The sequence below is a fragment of the Vigna angularis genome, chromosome 4 (genome assembly GCF_016808095.1).
Source record: "Vigna angularis cultivar LongXiaoDou No.4 chromosome 4, ASM1680809v1, whole genome shotgun sequence".
Lineage (NCBI taxonomy): Eukaryota > Viridiplantae > Streptophyta > Magnoliopsida > Fabales > Fabaceae > Vigna > Vigna angularis.
The window spans coordinates 1,226,557-1,245,869 of record NC_068973.1 but is presented as its reverse complement, the minus strand read 5'-3'; the positions used below and the strand labels follow the sequence as shown (position 1 = coordinate 1,245,869).

At 33.9% G+C, this 19,313-nt stretch overlaps 2 protein-coding genes across 4 annotated transcripts; one reads left to right on the top strand and one right to left on the bottom strand.

The window, feature by feature from the left end:
- Positions 1–1,600: 1,600 nt before the first annotated feature.
- Positions 1,601–8,457, top strand: LOC108321150 (ubiquitin-like-specific protease ESD4). Of its 3 annotated transcripts, none has more exons than XR_008248478.1 (9): positions 1,601–2,434; positions 2,805–2,887; positions 2,960–3,053; positions 3,194–3,292; positions 4,380–4,472; positions 4,567–4,686; positions 5,975–6,023; positions 6,185–6,288; positions 7,114–7,187. XR_008248478.1 is itself a non-coding variant. In XM_017552816.2 (9 exons), exons 1-9 carry the CDS (start codon positions 1,766–1,768, stop codon positions 8,052–8,054), a joined length of 1,398 nt encoding a protein of 465 aa, XP_017408305.1. In that variant the 5' UTR covers positions 1,602–1,765; the 3' UTR covers positions 8,055–8,457. The 3 variants fall into 3 exon arrangements, 1 of the variants encoding a protein (XP_017408305.1); XM_017552816.2 differs by lacking the exon at positions 5,975–6,023 and adding an exon at positions 7,992–8,457 and having other exon boundaries at positions 1,602–2,434; positions 7,114–7,186; XR_001831456.2 differs by lacking the exons at positions 5,975–6,023; positions 6,185–6,288 and adding an exon at positions 7,992–8,069 and having other exon boundaries at positions 7,114–7,186.
- A 1,440-nt stretch (positions 8,458–9,897) lies between these two features.
- LOC108321129 (kinesin-like protein KIN-13A) lies at positions 9,898–18,942 on the bottom strand. Its single transcript, XM_017552781.2, has 13 exons — positions 18,711–18,942; positions 18,389–18,618; positions 17,653–17,874; positions 16,643–16,834; positions 16,025–16,129; positions 15,823–15,900; positions 15,564–15,645; positions 14,163–14,325; positions 13,500–13,829; positions 11,924–12,142; positions 10,994–11,810; positions 10,759–10,824; positions 9,898–10,411 (listed from the first exon to the last, which is right to left on the bottom strand). The coding sequence occupies exons 2-13, from the start codon at positions 18,551–18,553 to the stop codon at positions 10,226–10,228; spliced, it is 2,625 nt and encodes an 874-aa protein (XP_017408270.1). The 5' UTR covers positions 18,554–18,618; positions 18,711–18,942; the 3' UTR covers positions 9,898–10,225.
- Positions 18,943–19,313: the final 371 nt, after the last annotated feature.

Genomic DNA, 19,313 nt, shown 5'->3' with positions numbered 1-19,313 from the left:
TTTTTGAATTATATAGAGAGTTTAACATAATTTTGGATTATATTTTAATTTTTTATTATATATAGAGTTTAACTTAATATTGGATTGTATAGGGATTAAACTTTATTTATATTTGAATTAAAAAAAATTGATATGTTTTGGATGAAAAAAAAAAATTGTAACTAAATAAGTTATTAAATCAATTCATTTAATCTATCAACACATAATTAGTCATTTTAATCAAGAAATGTGAGAGACATGCCTCTGTGTAAGTTGAACCCTCTAATGCATGCTATGTTACGAGGATATGAATGTCAAGCATACCTAACAAGTGTATTTATTAATTTATTGAAAATCAGACATATCTTAATTAACATACATGTTATGCTTAAATAATTTCATTAAAAACTATATTTCCAAATAAGTTTATACTACCCATGATTATCATGAAAATTTATTAAAAAATAAAAATAACAAAGAAAAATATGCGTATTTATACTATATATTTGTTTATATTGTAAATTATTTTCATTTTTACCAAAGTCAATAAATTATTTTTCAATTTTACTAAATTATTTATCGTGTCAGAAAAACATGAACTTCTCATTAATTTTTAATCTTCCAATAAATATGTGACCTACTAATGTATTTTTTAGGTCGTGATTATGATATTTACAGAATAACTTCGTTGTCAAAATCAATCTTATTAAATGATTTTTCATTTAAAAAACAATCACATTATTTTTCTTTTATTTATAATGTGTTGGAAATTTTATAATACATGTATTTGTCACATCTGTCACAATCTAAGTATACATTTAACTTGTTTTCTTATTAGTTATATGTTGTGTCTGATGTCAATATAATAATAAAAAAATAAAGCATAAATGACAATAGACTCATTCGGGTAAGTTATCTTTCCTACCAAACACTCACAAATACATCGTAACACCATTTTATGTCACTTGTTACATTTTTTTAATAAAAAACAAAAATATATTATAAGTGCTTTTGTTGTTGGACCACATTTCATAATATTAACTTCATCTATACCTTTTAACATATTTACTTTGTTCAACATTTTACTCTAAAAAATTGATCATTTATTGCAATTTTGTCAAATATATGAAGTACATTTTAAAAAATATATTTTGGAAGTGTAAAAAAATGTCAAATTAGGTAATATAGACACATCTTATAAATTGCACTATTTAAAACATGTCAAATTAATTTTCAAATTCTATGATTCAAAAATTATGAATGAGCTTTTAAAATTATCTTATGAATAAACCTATTAATTGATTTTTAATGGCATTATAAATGTTTACTTTGAACAAAAACATGTTAAGAAAAAAAATGAAATTTAAAGTTTATACTCAAAATTTGATGAATTTTAAATATCAAGCTATGAGTAATAAGAAAAATATTTATGTGTAATTTATACTCAAAATTTATGTATTTATTACATATAATTATTTTAAGAACTGAATTCCTTACCTTTACAAGAAGATAAAAAGACAAACTTTGAATTTTCTGCTAGATTATCTACAATTCGAGAAGATAAAAAAAAAAGTAATAAATAATTTAATATCCTTAATTTCAAAAAACGACAAAAACTCCCATTCGTTCAAACGAACCCGCACTATACTCACTCTCACTCACAGTCACTGCGGAACCCCGCGAAAATTGTTTAGGGTTTTAGATTTTCCGCAGAAGAAACCCTAATTCCCCTAATTCACGCGGTGGACATGCTTCAATCACTGTGCGTTTCCAATTCGATCAATCAATGGGTGCGATGACCAACAACCGCAAGCGCACCGAAGAATGCATGAACGTACACCTCACTAATTCAGATTCCTCCCGTAAACGCTCCAAATTATCTACCAAACCCGTTCCGTCCGCCGCCAGCGCCATCGCGCGACTCTCCCGGTATCCGCAGGTTCACGCGCCGTTCGCGAGGGAGGTTCACGCACCGTGTCGGCCGACAAAATTTCCACTCGCTGCTAGGGTTAGCAGTCGCGCCGGCGATGCCATGGGGAACGTTCTGATCGCGAAGTTCGAGAAGGCGAAGCGTTCGGCGTTGGAGCTATGTAGCTCTGTAGTGGAGAAGGGAAAGGAGGTGATTGTAGTGGACGCGGAGAGTGATGAGCCCTGTGCGGATTCGAGTGTGGAAGAGCCGCATGGTGACGGTGACAAGTTTAGGGTTCAGCAGCAGTCGCAGTCGACGTTATCGTTTGATTCGGAGCTGAGGAATGCGGAATTGAAGGTAGCGAGTAGAGGGGAGTTGTGGGGTTCTGAGACGCAGCTTGATGTTGAAAGTGTTCATGCGTATAAGAAGTTGCTTGAGGATGTTGGGAGGAGAAATGGCACATTCCAGAGGCTGAATTTTGAGATTGACCTGAATGAGAAGCGCAGGGACCATTTTAATTTGTTGAGGCCGAAGAAAGAATTGGAGGTTTTTATGATTACTTATTTAGCATTTAGCAACAAATCATCTTTTGTGGGGTGTGTTTTGTTTATGGAAGTGGTTAATTTTTATCATAATTCCGTAGGAATAAGAATGTCAGTTCTTGTTTGTATTTTTGTTTCTGGTTTACAGATTTTTTTTCTCCATTTTTAGTGTGAATTTTGGAAAATTGAAGGACGTAAAGTGTGACAACTGGTTGTAGTTATTAGTGGAAATAGGAAATAGAAAATTGAAACCTAATGCGGAAGTTATTTTAAATTTTAGTACTAATGTGTTAGTTGAGTTGGTGTGGTGGGTTGAGGAATGAGGGCAGGTTAAATGTTAGTATCAATTTACCCTGTGTTGCTATGATTTACAGGATTCAGAAGCGCTGCAAGAACCATTTGTTGCTCTTAGTAGTGAGGAAGAAGATGAGGTTCAGCGTGCCTTCTCTGCCAACCGGTATGAATTTATGATTTGGCTATATGTGGGAGGTTGAGTATAATCTGTAATGTAAGCTCATTGCTTTTGCAGTTGGACAATCTTGGTTACCCATGAGAATTCTAATATTGAGATTACGGGAGAAAAGTTTCAATGCCTTAGGTCAACTGGATGGTTAAATGATGAGGTAGACTTGTTTGCGTTATTATTTGTTTATCCCATTGTTGAGTTGCTGAAGTAGAGAAGAATTTAGTATCTAACTGTATCATGATTTGAAATTTTGCTACCATGAAATTCGGTGATAGATCATGTACCTTTATTGTGCAGGTGATAAATTTGTATTTAGCTTTGCTGAAGGAGAGGGAACAAAGACAGTCACATAAATTTCTGAAATGTCATTTTTTCAATACCTTTTTCTACAAAAAGGTAGGATAACTCTTCACGTGATTATTTAGTGTTGAGGTAGAAAAACAATTCCGCTTTCATATGATTGATTACCATTTCTAAGGCGAGGGGGGAATTTCTCTCCTCTTGAAGCACTGGTTACTGTTGACCTAGAAATTATTAACATTTGAATCTTGTTTCAAACTAGAAATTTTTATGTTTGTATACCGATAGTTGATTGATACTCCAAAACTGTATATATTGTGCTATGTACAAACATGTATACATGTGTACGTAGAAGAAAAAGGTAGACTGCAGATACTCATTATTTGCATAGTGGCTTAGATATGACACCCATCCCTATTTCTCCTTTTCACCCATTGAAGGGATGTTTGTTATGAGGGAAAGAAATAAAGGGAGACGAACTAGAAGAGATCGTGGGAAATAGAGATATTTTATTGAAGGTAAATGGAAAAGAAATAGAACCTTTGATATAAGGGAAAGAAATAAAGGGAGAAGAAGTAGAAGAGAAGAGACAATAATAAATAGAGTTGTTTTATTAAAGAGAAATAGAACGAAAATTAATTTAAGATGCTGTTGGAGTTGTTTAAGGAGGGGTGGTCGGTGGGCAATCTAGGGAATGTGCTCCCTTTCTATGTATCTGGTCTTATTTTCTACTCGTTTTAAATGCTAAATGATGCGGTTTTCTTTTCTCTCTGATGCCTACTGTCTGACCTAGAGCTCCCAAAGTGTGCTTGTGGCCAACCCATGACACTCTAGTGGAGTTTCCAGCTAACTTGCACACTGGAACTCTGATCTCTCTCTCTGTTTACATCCTTTCGGATGTGTTTTGTTACATTCTTTCTTTCATTTACTTTTATATTACTAGTATGTGAAAAGGTTCTTTTGAGATTCGAACTTTTGGCCATTGCTACCAAGGTGCAACTCTATCAATATCATAGTGCTTCTGATTAGCAATTCCTTTATGTTTGGCACTTATTAATATTATAATGAACCAAAGCACAGATGAAAAAAATAGATTGTCTTAATATGGTATGCATTTTATTATATTTGTAATTTAGTCATATTGACCAGACACTTGTGTTTATTATTTTGAATGTTATTGCAGTTAATAAGTGGCCCAAATGGTTATGATTTCAAATCTGTCAGAAGATGGACAAGCCAACGGAAATTGGGATACAGTTTACTTGAATGTGATAAAGTAATTATGTTGGAACTAATTTTTCATTTTTGCTTCTAGCAAATTTGATTGGATTTTTGTACTGAACTTTCACCTGATTTATTGTTATTACCAGATATTTGTACCTATCCATCAAGAGATACATTGGTGCTTGGCAGTCATCAATAATAAAGATAGGAAATTGCAGTATCTTGACTCAATGAAAGGAGAGGATAGATCTGTGCTAGAAAAGCTGGTAAACTTTTTTTTCAAGTAATTTAACTGTAAATTCCGTATTCCTACATCTATTATGCTAATTATAACCAAAGTAGGAACTATTTTTTATTTTATTATTTAATATTTTTTCATGAAAACCCAAACTTGTGGTTTGCTTTGTTTATTTTATTTTTGTCCTTTTACTGTGCTTTTTGCAATGTGAGGTGTTTTGGAGCTAGAGTGATTTGATTGAACCCCTTTTACATACATAAAGTGTGTGATTTGATTAAGTTCTCAATCAAGGTTTGATGAGGAAGACATGTTTAAATTATATCAATAGATTTGAAGTTCCATTCCTACTTTAGTTTGGACTTTGCCTTCCATTTTAATTTTCAATAGTTGGAAATTTTGTGCTGATGTATTTTATTTCATATTATAGACAACAAGTCACCTAAGGTTAAGTTAAAGGAAAATTGTCTATATCTCAATAGGCCATCCATTGCTTGTGGGTAGATTTCTGTTTAATTTCAAAACAAACCAAATTAGCTGTATAGTCAACTTCTTCTTGACTCCAAGCGAAATTATGGTATGTTTGATGGGTTTAAAATCTTGTTGGTCTATTTACTGGTGTTTGTTATTTAGTTGCTTCTAACTGAATGCCAATCCACCATCTAAGTTCCTTCTACGTTTTCTTTTTGGCTTTGGAAAGTGGTAAAGTACGTCCTTCAAACCGAAAACAAAAACTATAATTAATGTGTCAGATGTTGGCAACATATGTATAGATCAAAGATCAAACATGCATCTGCAATTCCTTGGTTTAGTAATTAATAATAAAACAGTGGATTAGAAAAAAAGTAAAGAAGTTTACTTGTTAAGGACTACAAGAAATGATTGAATATTCTTCGTGGGTTTAAGCAAATAAACAAGGAAAATAAGAAATCAAAAATTTGTATATTGCAAACTAGAACGCCAATTGTTGTAAAGGCTTTGCTTGAAATCAACTTAGAGGGAAATCAAAAGAAATTAATAGATGAAATTGGGAAATAAATATAAATTAGAAATTGAACTACTCAAATAGAAATTAAACTTTGATTATTACTTAAACTTGTATACTTTAGATGTTTGTATGTGGAATATGAATTTAAACATTTAGGTAATGGATTTATAATTGTATACACTGTAGATACAAATCTAATTCCTAAGGATGTCAAATATACATTCAATATACTATAAGTAACAAATTTAGTTGTGACATGGAAACTGTGTTTACTCGCATTGTCAATTTATCTTGTTGGTTTTTAAATCTTTTAACACGCTGCTTTGGTCAGGTACAGGCTTTTGTCTAGCCTTTGGTGCCTTACACTTAAAACACCAGAGGTAGCCATTGTAGCAAGTGTGTCTTTAGTTTAAGCTTTAGTGACTAAGTTTTGAAATTTAATATTTATGTCTTTACTTTGTAAGAACTGAGGAAAGATATGAGTTTATTTGACAGTTGGCTGTTGTTAAGTTACTTATTATTTTTCATTAATGTCTGTCAGGCTAAATATTTTGCGGATGAAGTAAATGACAAAAATGGACAAGATATTGGTGTAAATACCTGGAAAAAAGAATTTGTGAAAGACCTTCCTGTTCAGAAAAATGGGTTTGTACTCTGATCTGCAAATCACTCTATGGGATCGTTTAGTTTATTGAATTTTCCCCCAGTTTTTCAAAACGGAAGATGTATGAAGTGAAGTGTAGGCCTTTACACATTTTTTAAAATAAGAAACCCACAAGTATGCCGTCTTTCACAGATAAATTTATATTTTCAATACAATTTATACCTTAAGCATATAAATTTATTTCTTATTTGCTTGAACTTCTTCCCTTGTATAGTGAATGTATTTTCAATACAATTTTAAATTTAAACTAAAATTTTATTGTGGAGATACTATAGCAAATGTGCATACGAAAAATGTACTGATTAGAGTAATAAGAGGGACAAAAGTTTCTTTATTGAATGATTAATAAAATTATTAAGTGAAATATATTGGTTTTAAGCCTATTTCTCAGGGCCTTATTTCATGGAAGTTAAGTCTTATGTTCCTCTAAAAGTTCAATCATTGGTGGTAGTTACTGATCAGTCGTCAATAGTATGGAAATGCTGTAGAGTGGTCTTTTATTAGGGCAATTGATTAATTTAGGAAAGTGAAACTCGACCTTAATATGGTTTCGGTGGACAAGGTTTCTGCATTTTTGAGATATTTTTTATATGTATTTCTGCCGATGAACTTCTCTAATTTGAATTTCAAAAGAACGACAACGTAAGATTGTGACATTAAGAGTTTTCCATTTTTATTCCTTATTTTTCTTCTTTGCCTTTGCACACCGTAAGTTTACAGTATCTGTTGCAGATATGAATGGTTCAAGCTAACAGAAGTTTTTGGTGAATGCTTTTTGAACTTCTTTTTTTTTTTTATCTAAACAGGTGTGATTGTGGGGTGTTTATGATCAAATATGTGGACTTTTATAGCAGGGGCCTGGAGCTATATTTTGACCAGGTAGGACTTGGAGCATTTCATTTATAACAGGACAGCTGTTTTTATTTTCTATATATTTTGTCAAATTGAAATATTTTTCTTTTTCTCAAGTTTATATCTAACTCGTATTTATCAAGTAACGGAAATTATTTGCTTTAAATCTCTCCAAATCAATAACCTAGTGGTCAATTCACCTGTGTTATATATTTGCTTTAATTAATTGCCTGAAATATTTTAAATCTGTTAAAATTGGTGATATTTGCATATGGTGCATGACATGACAAAATCCTAGTATGATAGTACCGTGCCCAGAATTTTGTTTAGCATGTTTGATTCAAACTTAAATTTCAAGAAAGAACGTTTTTTTTTTCAAAGTTAAAGTAAAGAAAACAATATTCTTCAAATATTTAAACCCAACCTGCACCAAAAATTCATTGATGCTTATTTCGTGCCTCATGAGATGGCTTATAAAGTTTTGTAAGGTTTGATTACATTTATCGTTCAGATATCTTAACTGTACGAATATAACTATTCCCCTAGTTACCGCAGTGTGTTTAGCCCCTCTGATTTTAATTGTGTTAATTGGGTCCCTCGAGCATCAATATTATGTCCCTAGTATGTGAATTTTGATATTTGAAAGACCCAATTGATTCATTAGAACCTAAGAAACTAGGATTGTTTGAGATATATGGAAGATCCAGCTGATATAATTGGAAATTTGAAGAACTAAAAATTGTACAGCTGCAATACCTGTGAGACTAATTGCAATTAAACTCTAAGAAATATTTATTTTGTTTGAGAATTGAAATACCCGTTTTCATTGTAGGAAAACATGCCTTACTTCCGGCGTAGGACAGCTAAGGAGATCTTGAGACTGAAAGCTGAATGAGGAAGAGAATGACTGGGGCAACCGTTCAATACATTGCCGCGAAATTTTTGGTAAAAGGTATTTGTTTGAAATTATCCTTCTCATCTGACGATGTCTTAGTAATGACCATTATAGAGTTGAGGAATTTGTTTGGATATTTCTTGAAAACTGAAATAATTATACATGTATTGGTTATTGAGTTTGTTTGGATACAACTTGTGTGTAGTGTATAGTATTGTAGAGTGCAGTAGGTTGTCAATTATAAGATGAGGCATAGTTCCAAGGTTAAGGTGTTATTTCTTCTTCCCCAGTCCCATTATTTTTGCTCTCGTTCATCAACGGGACATTTTGTTCCTGTGCTTTTATGTAAAACATATTTCACAAGAATGAAATTATTGATAACAAAGCTTTGCTATTCACCAACGATTCCTTGATTGATTTAATTGTCTTATTTGTTGTACAAACTATAGACATGACTATGAAGGTTATCATCGAATAAAATCACAATGAGAGCCAGAATTCTCACGATAAATCCTCAACGATACATAATAACTGAACTGAAGCAACCTTTGTGAGTTTATTCTTGCAATTGATGATAGTTTTTTATATATAATGCTTAATTAAAAGCAAAATAACCTAAGATAACTTTTGTTCTTTCTCAGGATACCAAATTAAACTTTTTTACCTTTAATTTATTAATAAACTTGTGATTTAGAGCTTAAGACATTATTGTTATATTATGTTCACCTTTCAGTTCGTCTCTAAGCATATAGAATTATGCAATATGACAATTATAAGCGTCTCATACTAATAAGATTAATAAGAGAATAATGAAAAGGATAATTGAAAAAAAAAAGTGTAATTAATTCAAATTAGCCATAAATAATTAAACCTCAATTCTAGAAAAGTAGTACAGTACACATGTTAGAACTTCCAAAGGAAATAAAGGTGAGAAATCTAACCGATGTTGAATTTGAAAAGGAGAGTAAAATTCCACGATAATGGTCTACCCATCTAGCACTCCTAAAAGTTTAATCTATATTCCAAATTGTGCAATTTGAAAACATATACCAAATTGTACGATTGATAATGTTTTAAGATCCAAAGATTATTAAAATCTTGAATATCTCTAGATAACTAAATCCAGAATGTTTAAGTATTACTACCGAATAATGTAATTAATAATATACTTTTAGCTTGCTCAAATATGTATTTTAAGTTGTACAATTTAAAATATGTTCAGGCCATATTAATGTGAAAATCTTTGTTAAACTACATTAAAGAAGGTGAACGTGTTTTGTACACTCACAAGGTGTCACCCTCGCGACCATCATACATTTTCTTCGAGTCCTTTATCATATTAATGATAATATCGCAACCAAACTTTTTCAAATAGACTCTCCTGTTTACAAAGGTCTCCAAGTCTCCCCAAAGGATCCCAAATCTTCATGTTCTCACCGAAGGTTCAAATAACCTACATACAGAAAGCTTACCAATGCCCTAAAAGGAAAAAAATATATGAAGAAATACAAAAGTAGGTCTAAACAGGAAATGCATGCAAATCATACAAAACTGTTACGAAGTGCAACTCTTGCCTAAAATCTTCAAGATTGAATTACGAAGTGCAAGATCGATAAATGTATTAAAGCTTTTTAAATTAATAACAAGCCTAAATTTTCCATCTTTCACTTGTAAACCTCACTACACCAAATATACCGAATGCATTCCACACATTATCTTATACAGTTTACGGACCATGCAATAATTCTCCGCACTTTCATGTCTCGCGATACGTATAATTGCATCCCCTGAGCTTGAAAATGAATACGTAAGAAATATTCCGGATGGGTAGAAAGTAAGAAATATTTAAACGCATTAATTTTGAATCTGCATATCAAATTCTATTTTTATTTTCACTTTGCCCTCAAACTAAAAATTTAGGGGCAGACAAACCTTTTTGTGGCTTTTATAACAACGGCCCAGATAACCTACATAGATTACACCAAATTTGCAAAGGCATGAAGTGGCCCAAAAGTCACACGACTCACACAAGGGCATATACATGTAAGTAAACTCAATTAGAACATATTCACCAAAAGATTTTTGCTTATCTCAAACAAAACCTTTCAACTATTTAGCTAACAAGCACGAGAATGCAGATGAGGTTGAACAAGAGAAAGCGAGGAAGTCTCTTACTGACGCGGTACTCTTTTTCTACTTAGAATCTCCTGCTCTTTTAGTCGATGTTGGAATCTTGCAAGACGAGCTTGAAGACCCACCAGACCTGCTGCTTTGCGAGAAAGCACAAAACTCAATTGGGTTACATAGTTGTCAATAAGGCTTCCCGGTTGGTCCACTTCTGCCAGGAGTTTCATTTCCTAGAAACCAAAACATGAGCACAAAATGATAAATTGTCAAAAGTCACCTGAAATTTAACATTTTCACCAATTTTCATTTTTACTATTTTATAAATTTTACAAGTAAAAAAAGGAAAAAAAAAACACACACACACAGTTCATGTCAAGGCACTATAATTTTCCTTTTACTATTCTATAAATTAAGTTAAAAAAAATGAAAAAGCATACAAGTACTTGTCAAGGAGAAAAAATGAAAAATGACAAATCGCAGCACAAAAACTTAACTTCTACAGTGAAATGATAAATTCAATTAGAAATAGAATTTCAAAACTTCAAATTATCTCTAAAAAAAACATGTAATAACTCACTTCACGAACAATCTCCATTGTATCCTCAATTTCCTTCCTATGAGCAGCAATGAGTGCTTCTTCCTCCTGCACAAATACAATAAAGAATTAAACAGACACCATAAACGAGTTTATATAACAATAGAAACTTTATCGCACAAGTTCAGTTATATGGGTTGAACAAAACCAGCACAAACAAGTTCATTGTTCAAGTAAAATTTGATAAAGAATAAGTAATTCCATATATTTGACAAACCTCAAGTACTGCATTGATATTCCCGTTAGGAGAGGATTCTCCTTCATAAGGCCTGGATCCAGTCGTAATATTGTTATAGTTCCCTGTGCTCGGCTGCTTGGAGCTTGTAGAGAACATACCAGAGTTGCTGGCATCCCTTTTCATCCAGTTTGCTGGCCTTTCAGATTTTTCATCCTTAGATACATTATTCCCTGTGCTCTGCTGTTTGGAGCTTGTAGTGAAAAGATCAGAACTGCTGGAATCCCTTTTCATCCAGTTTGAAGACCTATCAGACTTTTCATCCTTAGACACATTGCTATAGTTCCCCGTGCTCTGCTGTTTGGAGCTTGTAATGAAGGGATCAGAACCATTGGCATCCCTTTTCATCCAATTTGCAGGCCTTTCAGATTTTTCATCCTTAGACCCTTTTCTGCGTGGCGGAGACACCTTTTGCAATTTCTCACCTGTATCAATTTGTGAGTAAGAGTTCATCTTTTGACTGGTGGAGTCACCATACGAGTTCTTCAGTTCAAACCTATCCCGGTCCAATGAAGCAGAAGGCAAGCCTTTCTCCTCTCGCCCATTTGATAGATAACTTGAAGAAAAACTTAACGGCTGTTTGTCAACAGCAGTAGCAGCAGAGCTGTACGAAGAATTTTCCCTTTCAACAAATTTCCTGCCTATGTCCATTGTTTTCTCTTGACGTTGATGGATAAAATCCTCTGCACCAGCACTAGCTGGAATAGATGATGTGGATGAAATCTCCTTATTGGTTTGTGGAGCAGGATTCAGAACCTGGTCTTTTCTAGGATTCCCACTTTTGGACAGACTTTTAACTCTGTTCACATTATGACAGAATAGTTAGTATAATAAAAAATGAACGTGCACAAAAAAAAAGAGGGACCATGCTACGAAACAATATGTTAGTTAGAGCACATAACAAACACATACCGATCTGCATATCTCAAGGTATTAAGCGTGTGTTCACAAGATCCAGCACCCGGAGATATACAGGAGATCATTACAGTCTTTGAGTTACCGACAAAGGAGTCCCGAAGCACTTCTGTGAGTTTACTTCCCCGAAATGGAATATGAATTTGATCATTGTCTAAAGCACGGATGCACTCCTTCAAAGCCAAAAGGCTCTTGTTGATTTCCGCTCCTTCAATCCTATAGCAGTGATAGATGAAAAATTGCAGAGTAAATTGATAGTTAATATAATAAAAAGTTCTTGATCAGAAAGAGTGGATGAAATATTGTTTTCAGTAGTTACATCAAGACAACAAGCTAAAAATACATTAACAGCAGCCAAGATGTTTGTACATTTGGTTTATATTTGTAAAGTAATTCTGCATTATCTAAAATTTTACAAATCTATCCTGGAAGGAGGCCACCTGTAGATTCCTAGCATCAATGTTTTAAAATTTAAGCATTTGGGCCTCAACTGTCATCTAGATATAGTTTTTTGTGCAACATGACAAACTATATTATTAAATCCAGTTTGAAGTATGAAACACAAGAAAACAATGACTCAAAATTCTAAACGAGACTAAGAATACATGCGTAATTTTCTTATGGTTCTCACATTTAAGAAGGGAGCTTTATGTGGCACTTAAAAAATGAGACCCTCCCACTTGAGGACCTATCCTTTGGATTGATTTTCCTCACGTGTTAAGTGGATATAAAGTGTTCTTGTGAGTCTCACATCTTGAGCCCCTCCGCCTAATGAATTACTACTCTTTCGGGCTAGGCTCCCCCTGGGTGATTCCGTTTAAAATTTAACCTCTAGAAGGGCTATACATATAGGCAGTTTAAGGTGCAATACACCACATAGTAATAGGTGAGTGATGTAGCAGGAGATGTTGAGTCGGTGTCTATAAAGTGAAGTTGCCCTGGACATAGACCCTTCAAAGGGATGGAGGAGTTGAGTCCCAAAGAATGTGTTACTTAAGTCATGAGGCACTTCTGCCAAAGCCATTAACTTAAGCACGTGATGAAAACCCAACTTAAAAGATTAATCCACTAAGTGGAATAGTCCATTGACTTACATTCGATATTGATCCATTTTAATACCACACCCAAAAATTCAGAAGATGCAGCGAATTGTCAATATGTAGTGAATGAGTTCTTAAAAATTCTTCAAGCAAAGACTATTGTAGAGTTGTTGGCCTAACACCTTCATCGTGTTCAACCCTAGCTTGCATTAATTGAATTGTATTTAGAGACATGTCCTGAGCAATTAGTTGGGTAATTGGCATTTTCCACCCACCAGGCTGGTAGGAGGGTAGTGTTGAAAAAATGTCAACCTCTTTGAAGATTGCCTTAGTTGCATTAAGGATGGTGTTTAATCCAACATCAATTAGATATATGACTTAAAAAGAGCTTACAAGATTGACAGACCTCATCAGTAAGTTTTGTGAAGCTAAGTTAGGTTATAAACCCAAATTCTAAGAGTAGTCTTATCAAGCAATTGATTTTTTTTTTCAAGAGTTTAAAAATTAAGCAATTAATTTAAATGCAGAAGTACCGTGTCTGACGATCATTATCAGTAGTGTCAGCACCTCGTTCACTTCCAGCAAGATCAATAAAAGAAATTTTCCCCACAACCTTCCCACTTCTTGCTTCATTCCCATCATTGTTTCGCTTACTCTCTTTCACTTCATTGTGTTTCTTTACAACCAGTTGTAAGATAGCATGTGACCTGGAGGACTCCTCATTTGCCCCAGTGGATCCTGTACTTCTTGCAGCATTTCCCCTTTCAATGAATTCTTTGACAATTTGCACATCAGAAACTTCAAATTCTTGCAGTCCTACAATGCAAACCTGCTGTCGTCCATCTTCCCTCATACAAAGTTTCCTATTCATATATAGTAATAAAATAAATACAACCATTCAACAATACATTAACACTGTAAACCAAAGAGAAAGTAAAACATGCAGGTAGAAGTACTAATCTACATAGATAAGATAATACATCCACATATGGGGGCCAGTAACAGAGAAAAATGAATACAGGATATAGGATAAAGTTAGATTCATACTTGATATTAGAACAATTCTTTAGTAAAGCAACTGAACCCTCAACACAAACGTTAAAAATGTTGTCTCCTAATTAAGCCCCATATCAATATATAAAGAACTTATACAAAAGGCATACCCAGCGTATTTGTATAAAAGATTGAATACCTACTTTCTTTCACTAAGAAGATCATAAAGCTTTCCTCCATATATCTCAAAATAGCTGAGCCACAATTTAAATCTCTGGTTCCGGTAAACTGGCTGATGCAATTGTCGAACAAGGTCTTCAGCAGCTCTGAGTGGTAAGGGTTGCATTGTGTATGTTTTGCCACTTCCTGAAAGCAAAGCATTATGAGCATCACAATAAAGAAGGTGTGGTAGCTGCTTGAGGATCAAGCATATCAATGGAACATGAAATGAACATTCTTATATGCTGAAGACAAATACGAATACAGTTTTATTTAAAAATTATTTTCAGGACAAATTTCAAACACTCAATTTAAAGCATAATCTCATCTATCACTGGATGCAAAATATCAACTGTATCTACAGCAGGGCCATTAATATCTTCCAACCCTCTGAACTGTTACAATATAAGAAAACGTTGACTATATTTTGGGAGTGTCTTATATTATCCCTTAGGAATAGTTTCCATATTTCCTTAACATCTATTAGGCTTAGTTTCCTTATATCCTTGGTTTCCTTATTTCCATGTATTTCATGATTTTTTTTCTTATTTAGTTATGATGATTAGTATAAAATGGGTTAGTGCCTTAGACTTTATCACCACAATGTAACAAATCACCATACAGAAGAGAATATTATCCGGATTCTACTCTTCTATCAATGTCCTTCCTCTATAACTGAAACTCCATGATTTCCCCATTAACAAATGAGCATTTTACATATTGGAATTCTTAGAATTTGGCCTTACTACTTACTCAACCCCACAAAACAATTTGTAAGAACTAACCAAGTCTTACAAGGGCTACATTGATCATATCTCTAACTGATGTGGACCAAATTACCCGAGTCTTGAGCCTACAATAATGGCAGATCAGATAGGCCTCAATTAAGGCAGGTCAGAGGTGATTGTAACTAAAACAATTTCTAACACTACACCCCTTCATACTTTTAGGATACACTTTGATACCATTTTTTAGATTTTTCACCTGTTTTAATTTAACCAAACAAAATCAGATTCATAAGTTGGAAACTTTCTAAACTTTAGAAGGACTACATTGGTCAAAAATTTTGTCATCGAGTATCTCAACAATAATAATATTTTAGATGTTGAATTTAGAGACCATAAACACATATGCCAGCTAGGAACAACATTACACCCTTCCCCTCCCAAAAATAGACAAAGAACTGCATTCCTCCCTTGTTCACTGGATTCTCACACTGACAACCAGCATAGAATACTATAAAGTATAAACAAAAACTACTAAATTTAAACCCAAAAAGAAACACATAGATAGATGATATGAAAAGCTAAAACCTTTGAAATGTGAAACTGGTAACTAATAGTTTGGTACTAGTATAACATCAATAGCATACAAATTCCTTTTACCTGTCTGACCATAAGCGAAACAGGTAGCTTTGGTTCGCTCGAAAATTGTAGGAATAATTGGTTCAACAGTAGTTCGGTATACCTGTCATTATAAACCAATCACGTCATAAATCAAGCAAATAAAGACCAAGACAGAGACAATCATTTACTTTCACAAAACCTCAAATTCCACCAAAAACAAAGAAATCAACAGACGGTGTCAAAATACCTAAATATGTTATTAAATAACAATTTAGTCTAGGACAGGATTAAGTCTTACTTCATCATTGGTAACATGCTCATCAAGCACAGCATCAAAACAAAACTCATGCTTCTCCACATAAGCTGTCAAATCAACCTTTTCATCATGATAGAACAATCAGATCTCGTAGCAGTAAATAAAATGACAATATAAATAAAAAGATAAAATTCAACCTTTATTTCAATGGAATATAAGGCTTAAATCCAATATCTAAACAAACCTTTAGTTTGGGTTCATGGACTGTCAAATATGCATTGTCAGATACAGTTACAATATCATCCTCCTTCTTAGCTAGCTCCTTCTTGTTTAATGGTCTTTTGCGTACCTAAAAACATGCATCAAAAAACAATAAATTCGAATCTTAAAGAATCAAGTTGAACTTCTTATCTATCAAGTATCTAATGCTAGCCCGAATATTTTTAAATCAAGTAAACTTTAAAAATTACAAAATGAAAGAAAGTTATTTAAGGGAGAACTGTTTAAAATTATAGACAATGTATGGATAATATTTAAGAGAAATTGACAATATACATAAGATATGTCCAATTAAGTCAAGGGAATTGAAATTAAAAGAGAAAAAAGATGACATTTGCCTTACGACAGTGTACATCATGAGCGCACTCTAATTTAATATATACAGGTGTCCAATTAATTAATTTGATAGAATCAGTAGAGAAAATGGTAGGGGAATGGAGGACAGAAATCAAACTTCAAAAATGTACTCTATGCATGTTAAGTCCCCAAGGCAGCACATGAAAAATAAGAAATCCATGCATAAAAGATGAAGTTATGCTATAGACATAAAAGATGAAGTTATGTCTATGAAATTTTGACATACCACAACTCTAATTTTAGCAACACTGTTTTCCCTTGTGCTATACTCTTTTTCATTGATTGGTACGGAAATTGATGTGTCAGCATCTGCTTCCCCACTTTCCAGTTTGTTGTTAATTGGATAAAAATCGTCTTCAAATACTCTAGCATCTCCAGGCATGAAAGGCGATGGCTCAAAAGGTTCTGAAACTACATGCTGAAAACAACGAAAAGAATTAGGACAACAAATACATCCAAATAAAAATGCTTAGGTAGTGTCCGACATGACTTTTATAGCAGGTGAAAGCAATTTTAAAGCTGAAGTTAAAATTAAGAGGTTTAAAAAGTTAAAGCTTTTTGGTAATTCTAAAATTTTTTCAAGCTAAAAAATTAGTTATTGAATTAATTTTTTTGTGTAATGTATTCTTAGATCTTGGGATTTGGAATAAAGAAAGAGACCAAAAGTAGAAGCTAAAAGCTCCTAAAACAGAGAGTTCATTTAGTTTGAAAAAATAATTTTTATGTTTGTTTTCACTCTTATATAAACAAAATTTTGATGTGACGCTCTTGTAATTAAAAGTGTAAACAAAAAGAATATTCTTAACCCAAATGCCAACCTAACAGAAAACAGAAGCCCACTGGCCAGACACTACCATGCATTACTACTCAAAGAAAGTTAAGATAAATGCACGAATACAAGGTAAAGGGATCCCGAAAGTAAACATGCACAACTAAAACAAATAACTGAAACAAAAGTTCTAAATTTGTTCAGACATTCAGATTCATCATTACTGTCTGAATTACTGGTTCTATTACCTAGGATTTTACCCATCAACAAACCTAGAGTTTTCATAACGAACTAGAAAGTAGCATGATCTATTTTATCCAATACATAGATATGACAACGTGTCAAAATCACATGTTGAAGATACTTTCCCAATAAACTATGGTAATAGTACTTGAACCAAACTAAGTCGATTGGCTTAGATGAATGAACAGACCATTATGATATGATACACCAAATCATATCCATACCTCAGACAAAAGCTCTGTATCGTCCATAGCATGAAGATCCAAAAGCCCGGCTCCAAAATCGCCCCTGAACTCAGGAGAATAAAACCCATCCGACCCAGCCACTCCACCTAAAGATTGGGCGGTGGGCGTATATGGCTCTGAACCAGACTCCCCATTAAAATTGAGGTTTCTCATCAACTTCAAAAGCCTCTGCTTCTCCTCAGCAGACTGTGCTCCATAACCCTACAACAACATCACAATCATCTTTGTCACCTCGTGAACTACCATCATAAATAAGAGCAAACAAAATTTAGCAAATTCAACCCATACTGCGCACTCAATGCATGCTTCTAACTAAAATAAGACCGTACCATAATCACCCCTCAAAATGCAGGATAGCTGAAGAATCATATAGAGTAATATAACCTACAAGCAAGTACTACAAAATTTCAACTTACTCAAACTCATCCAAAACAGGAAAAAACCTTACGACACGCATAGTCAACCAAACTCCCCTTTATCAAGCAAAGAGCAAACAAAAAAAATAACAAAATATAAATAATAACAAAAAAATTATCAAAAAAATAAACAAATAAATCAAGCAGCAATAGCGTGATACGCTAGTTAACACCTTCTAAACAAAAGAAGAAAACAAAACGCTGAGTATTATACACGGAATCATCTCAACTAACAGAAATTAAATTAAACATCGAGAAACTGCAAAATCAAAGACGCTGACGATGCGGTTAAGCACCACCTGCATGAGAAGGTTGGGGAGGAGGCGATGATCGATGGCGGTAGAAGCTAGAGGAGAGGCGAGATGCTGCAAGCCGGCGGACTGGAGCCACCGCGCCATGACGGCGTCTCCAGCATCGCCGCCGTGGTCTAACAGAGCGGCGGCGGCGGCATTGCCCTGCGGCATCTGGCCACTCGCGTGGCGCTGCGAACGTCGTTGAGGCGCCAATTTTCAAGATCTGTGCGCACGAGCTGCACACCGAACGAATCGTTGAAATCAGGACCACGATAGCAACAAAAGAAATCGAAACGAAAATGAAAAGAGATAAAACGACGAGGCTCACGCGAAGAGCATGAAAGGTGCGTGAATTGAACGGAGAATGCCGGCACTGTGGATCTCCGAAACGGCGGCGATTCAGATCTGAAACGGCGTCGTTGGAAGGAGTGAGCGCGACGAATTTGATTCCACTTGCTTGGGCGATTATGGCGGAAGAAGGAGAATGCGAGCGAGAAGAAGAGAGAGAAACCCTCTGAATGGAAATTTTGGAGATTAATAAAACATTAAATATCATAATTTAATAATGATAATCGTCTAATTTTCAAATCTATAAAACGGCTACGTTGAACTAACTGGCTCGTGCTGCTTTTACCGAAAGGTTTGGAAATGTCTGATATGCCCTCCCACTCTCCCACCCTTTTATTTCACCACCTACATGCATAATTGGAAATAATTAATCAAACAAACGCACCTCAACTATCTTACTTTACAACCTCTTTTTCATTCTCTTTTTGGCTGGTGCCTACTTTCCTTCGTGCTTATTATCATTATTCTTCACTTTTGTTCTTTTAAAGGATGATTTCATCACATTTCCGCAGAACATATTTCAAGAAATGGGTGAAAAGTGTCAAAGTAGGTGAGTAAAAAAATTGGGTTATACGTTTTGTCG

Bases quoted from the DNA above. Each gene is read 5' to 3' on its own strand.
- LOC108321129 (XM_017552781.2), bottom strand. From the start codon at position 18,553: ATGCCGCAGGGCAATGCCGCCGCCGCCGCTCTGTTAGACCACGGCGGC. The intron at 15,646-15,822 runs GTAAGACTTAAT...TTATAATGACAG, and splicing joins AGCATGTTACCAATGATGAA to GTATACCGAACTACTGTTGA. The intron at 10,412-10,758 runs GTGAGTTATTAC...TTTGGTTTCTAG, and splicing joins CAATGGAGATTGTTCGTGAA to GAAATGAAACTCCTGGCAGA.
- LOC108321150 (XM_017552816.2), top strand. From the start codon at position 1,766: ATGGGTGCGATGACCAACAACCGCAAGCGCACCGAAGAATGCATGAAC. The intron at 2,888-2,959 runs GTATGAATTTAT...TTGCTTTTGCAG, and splicing joins CGTGCCTTCTCTGCCAACCG to TTGGACAATCTTGGTTACCC. The intron at 4,473-4,566 runs GTAATTATGTTG...TGTTATTACCAG, and splicing joins GTTTACTTGAATGTGATAAA to ATATTTGTACCTATCCATCA.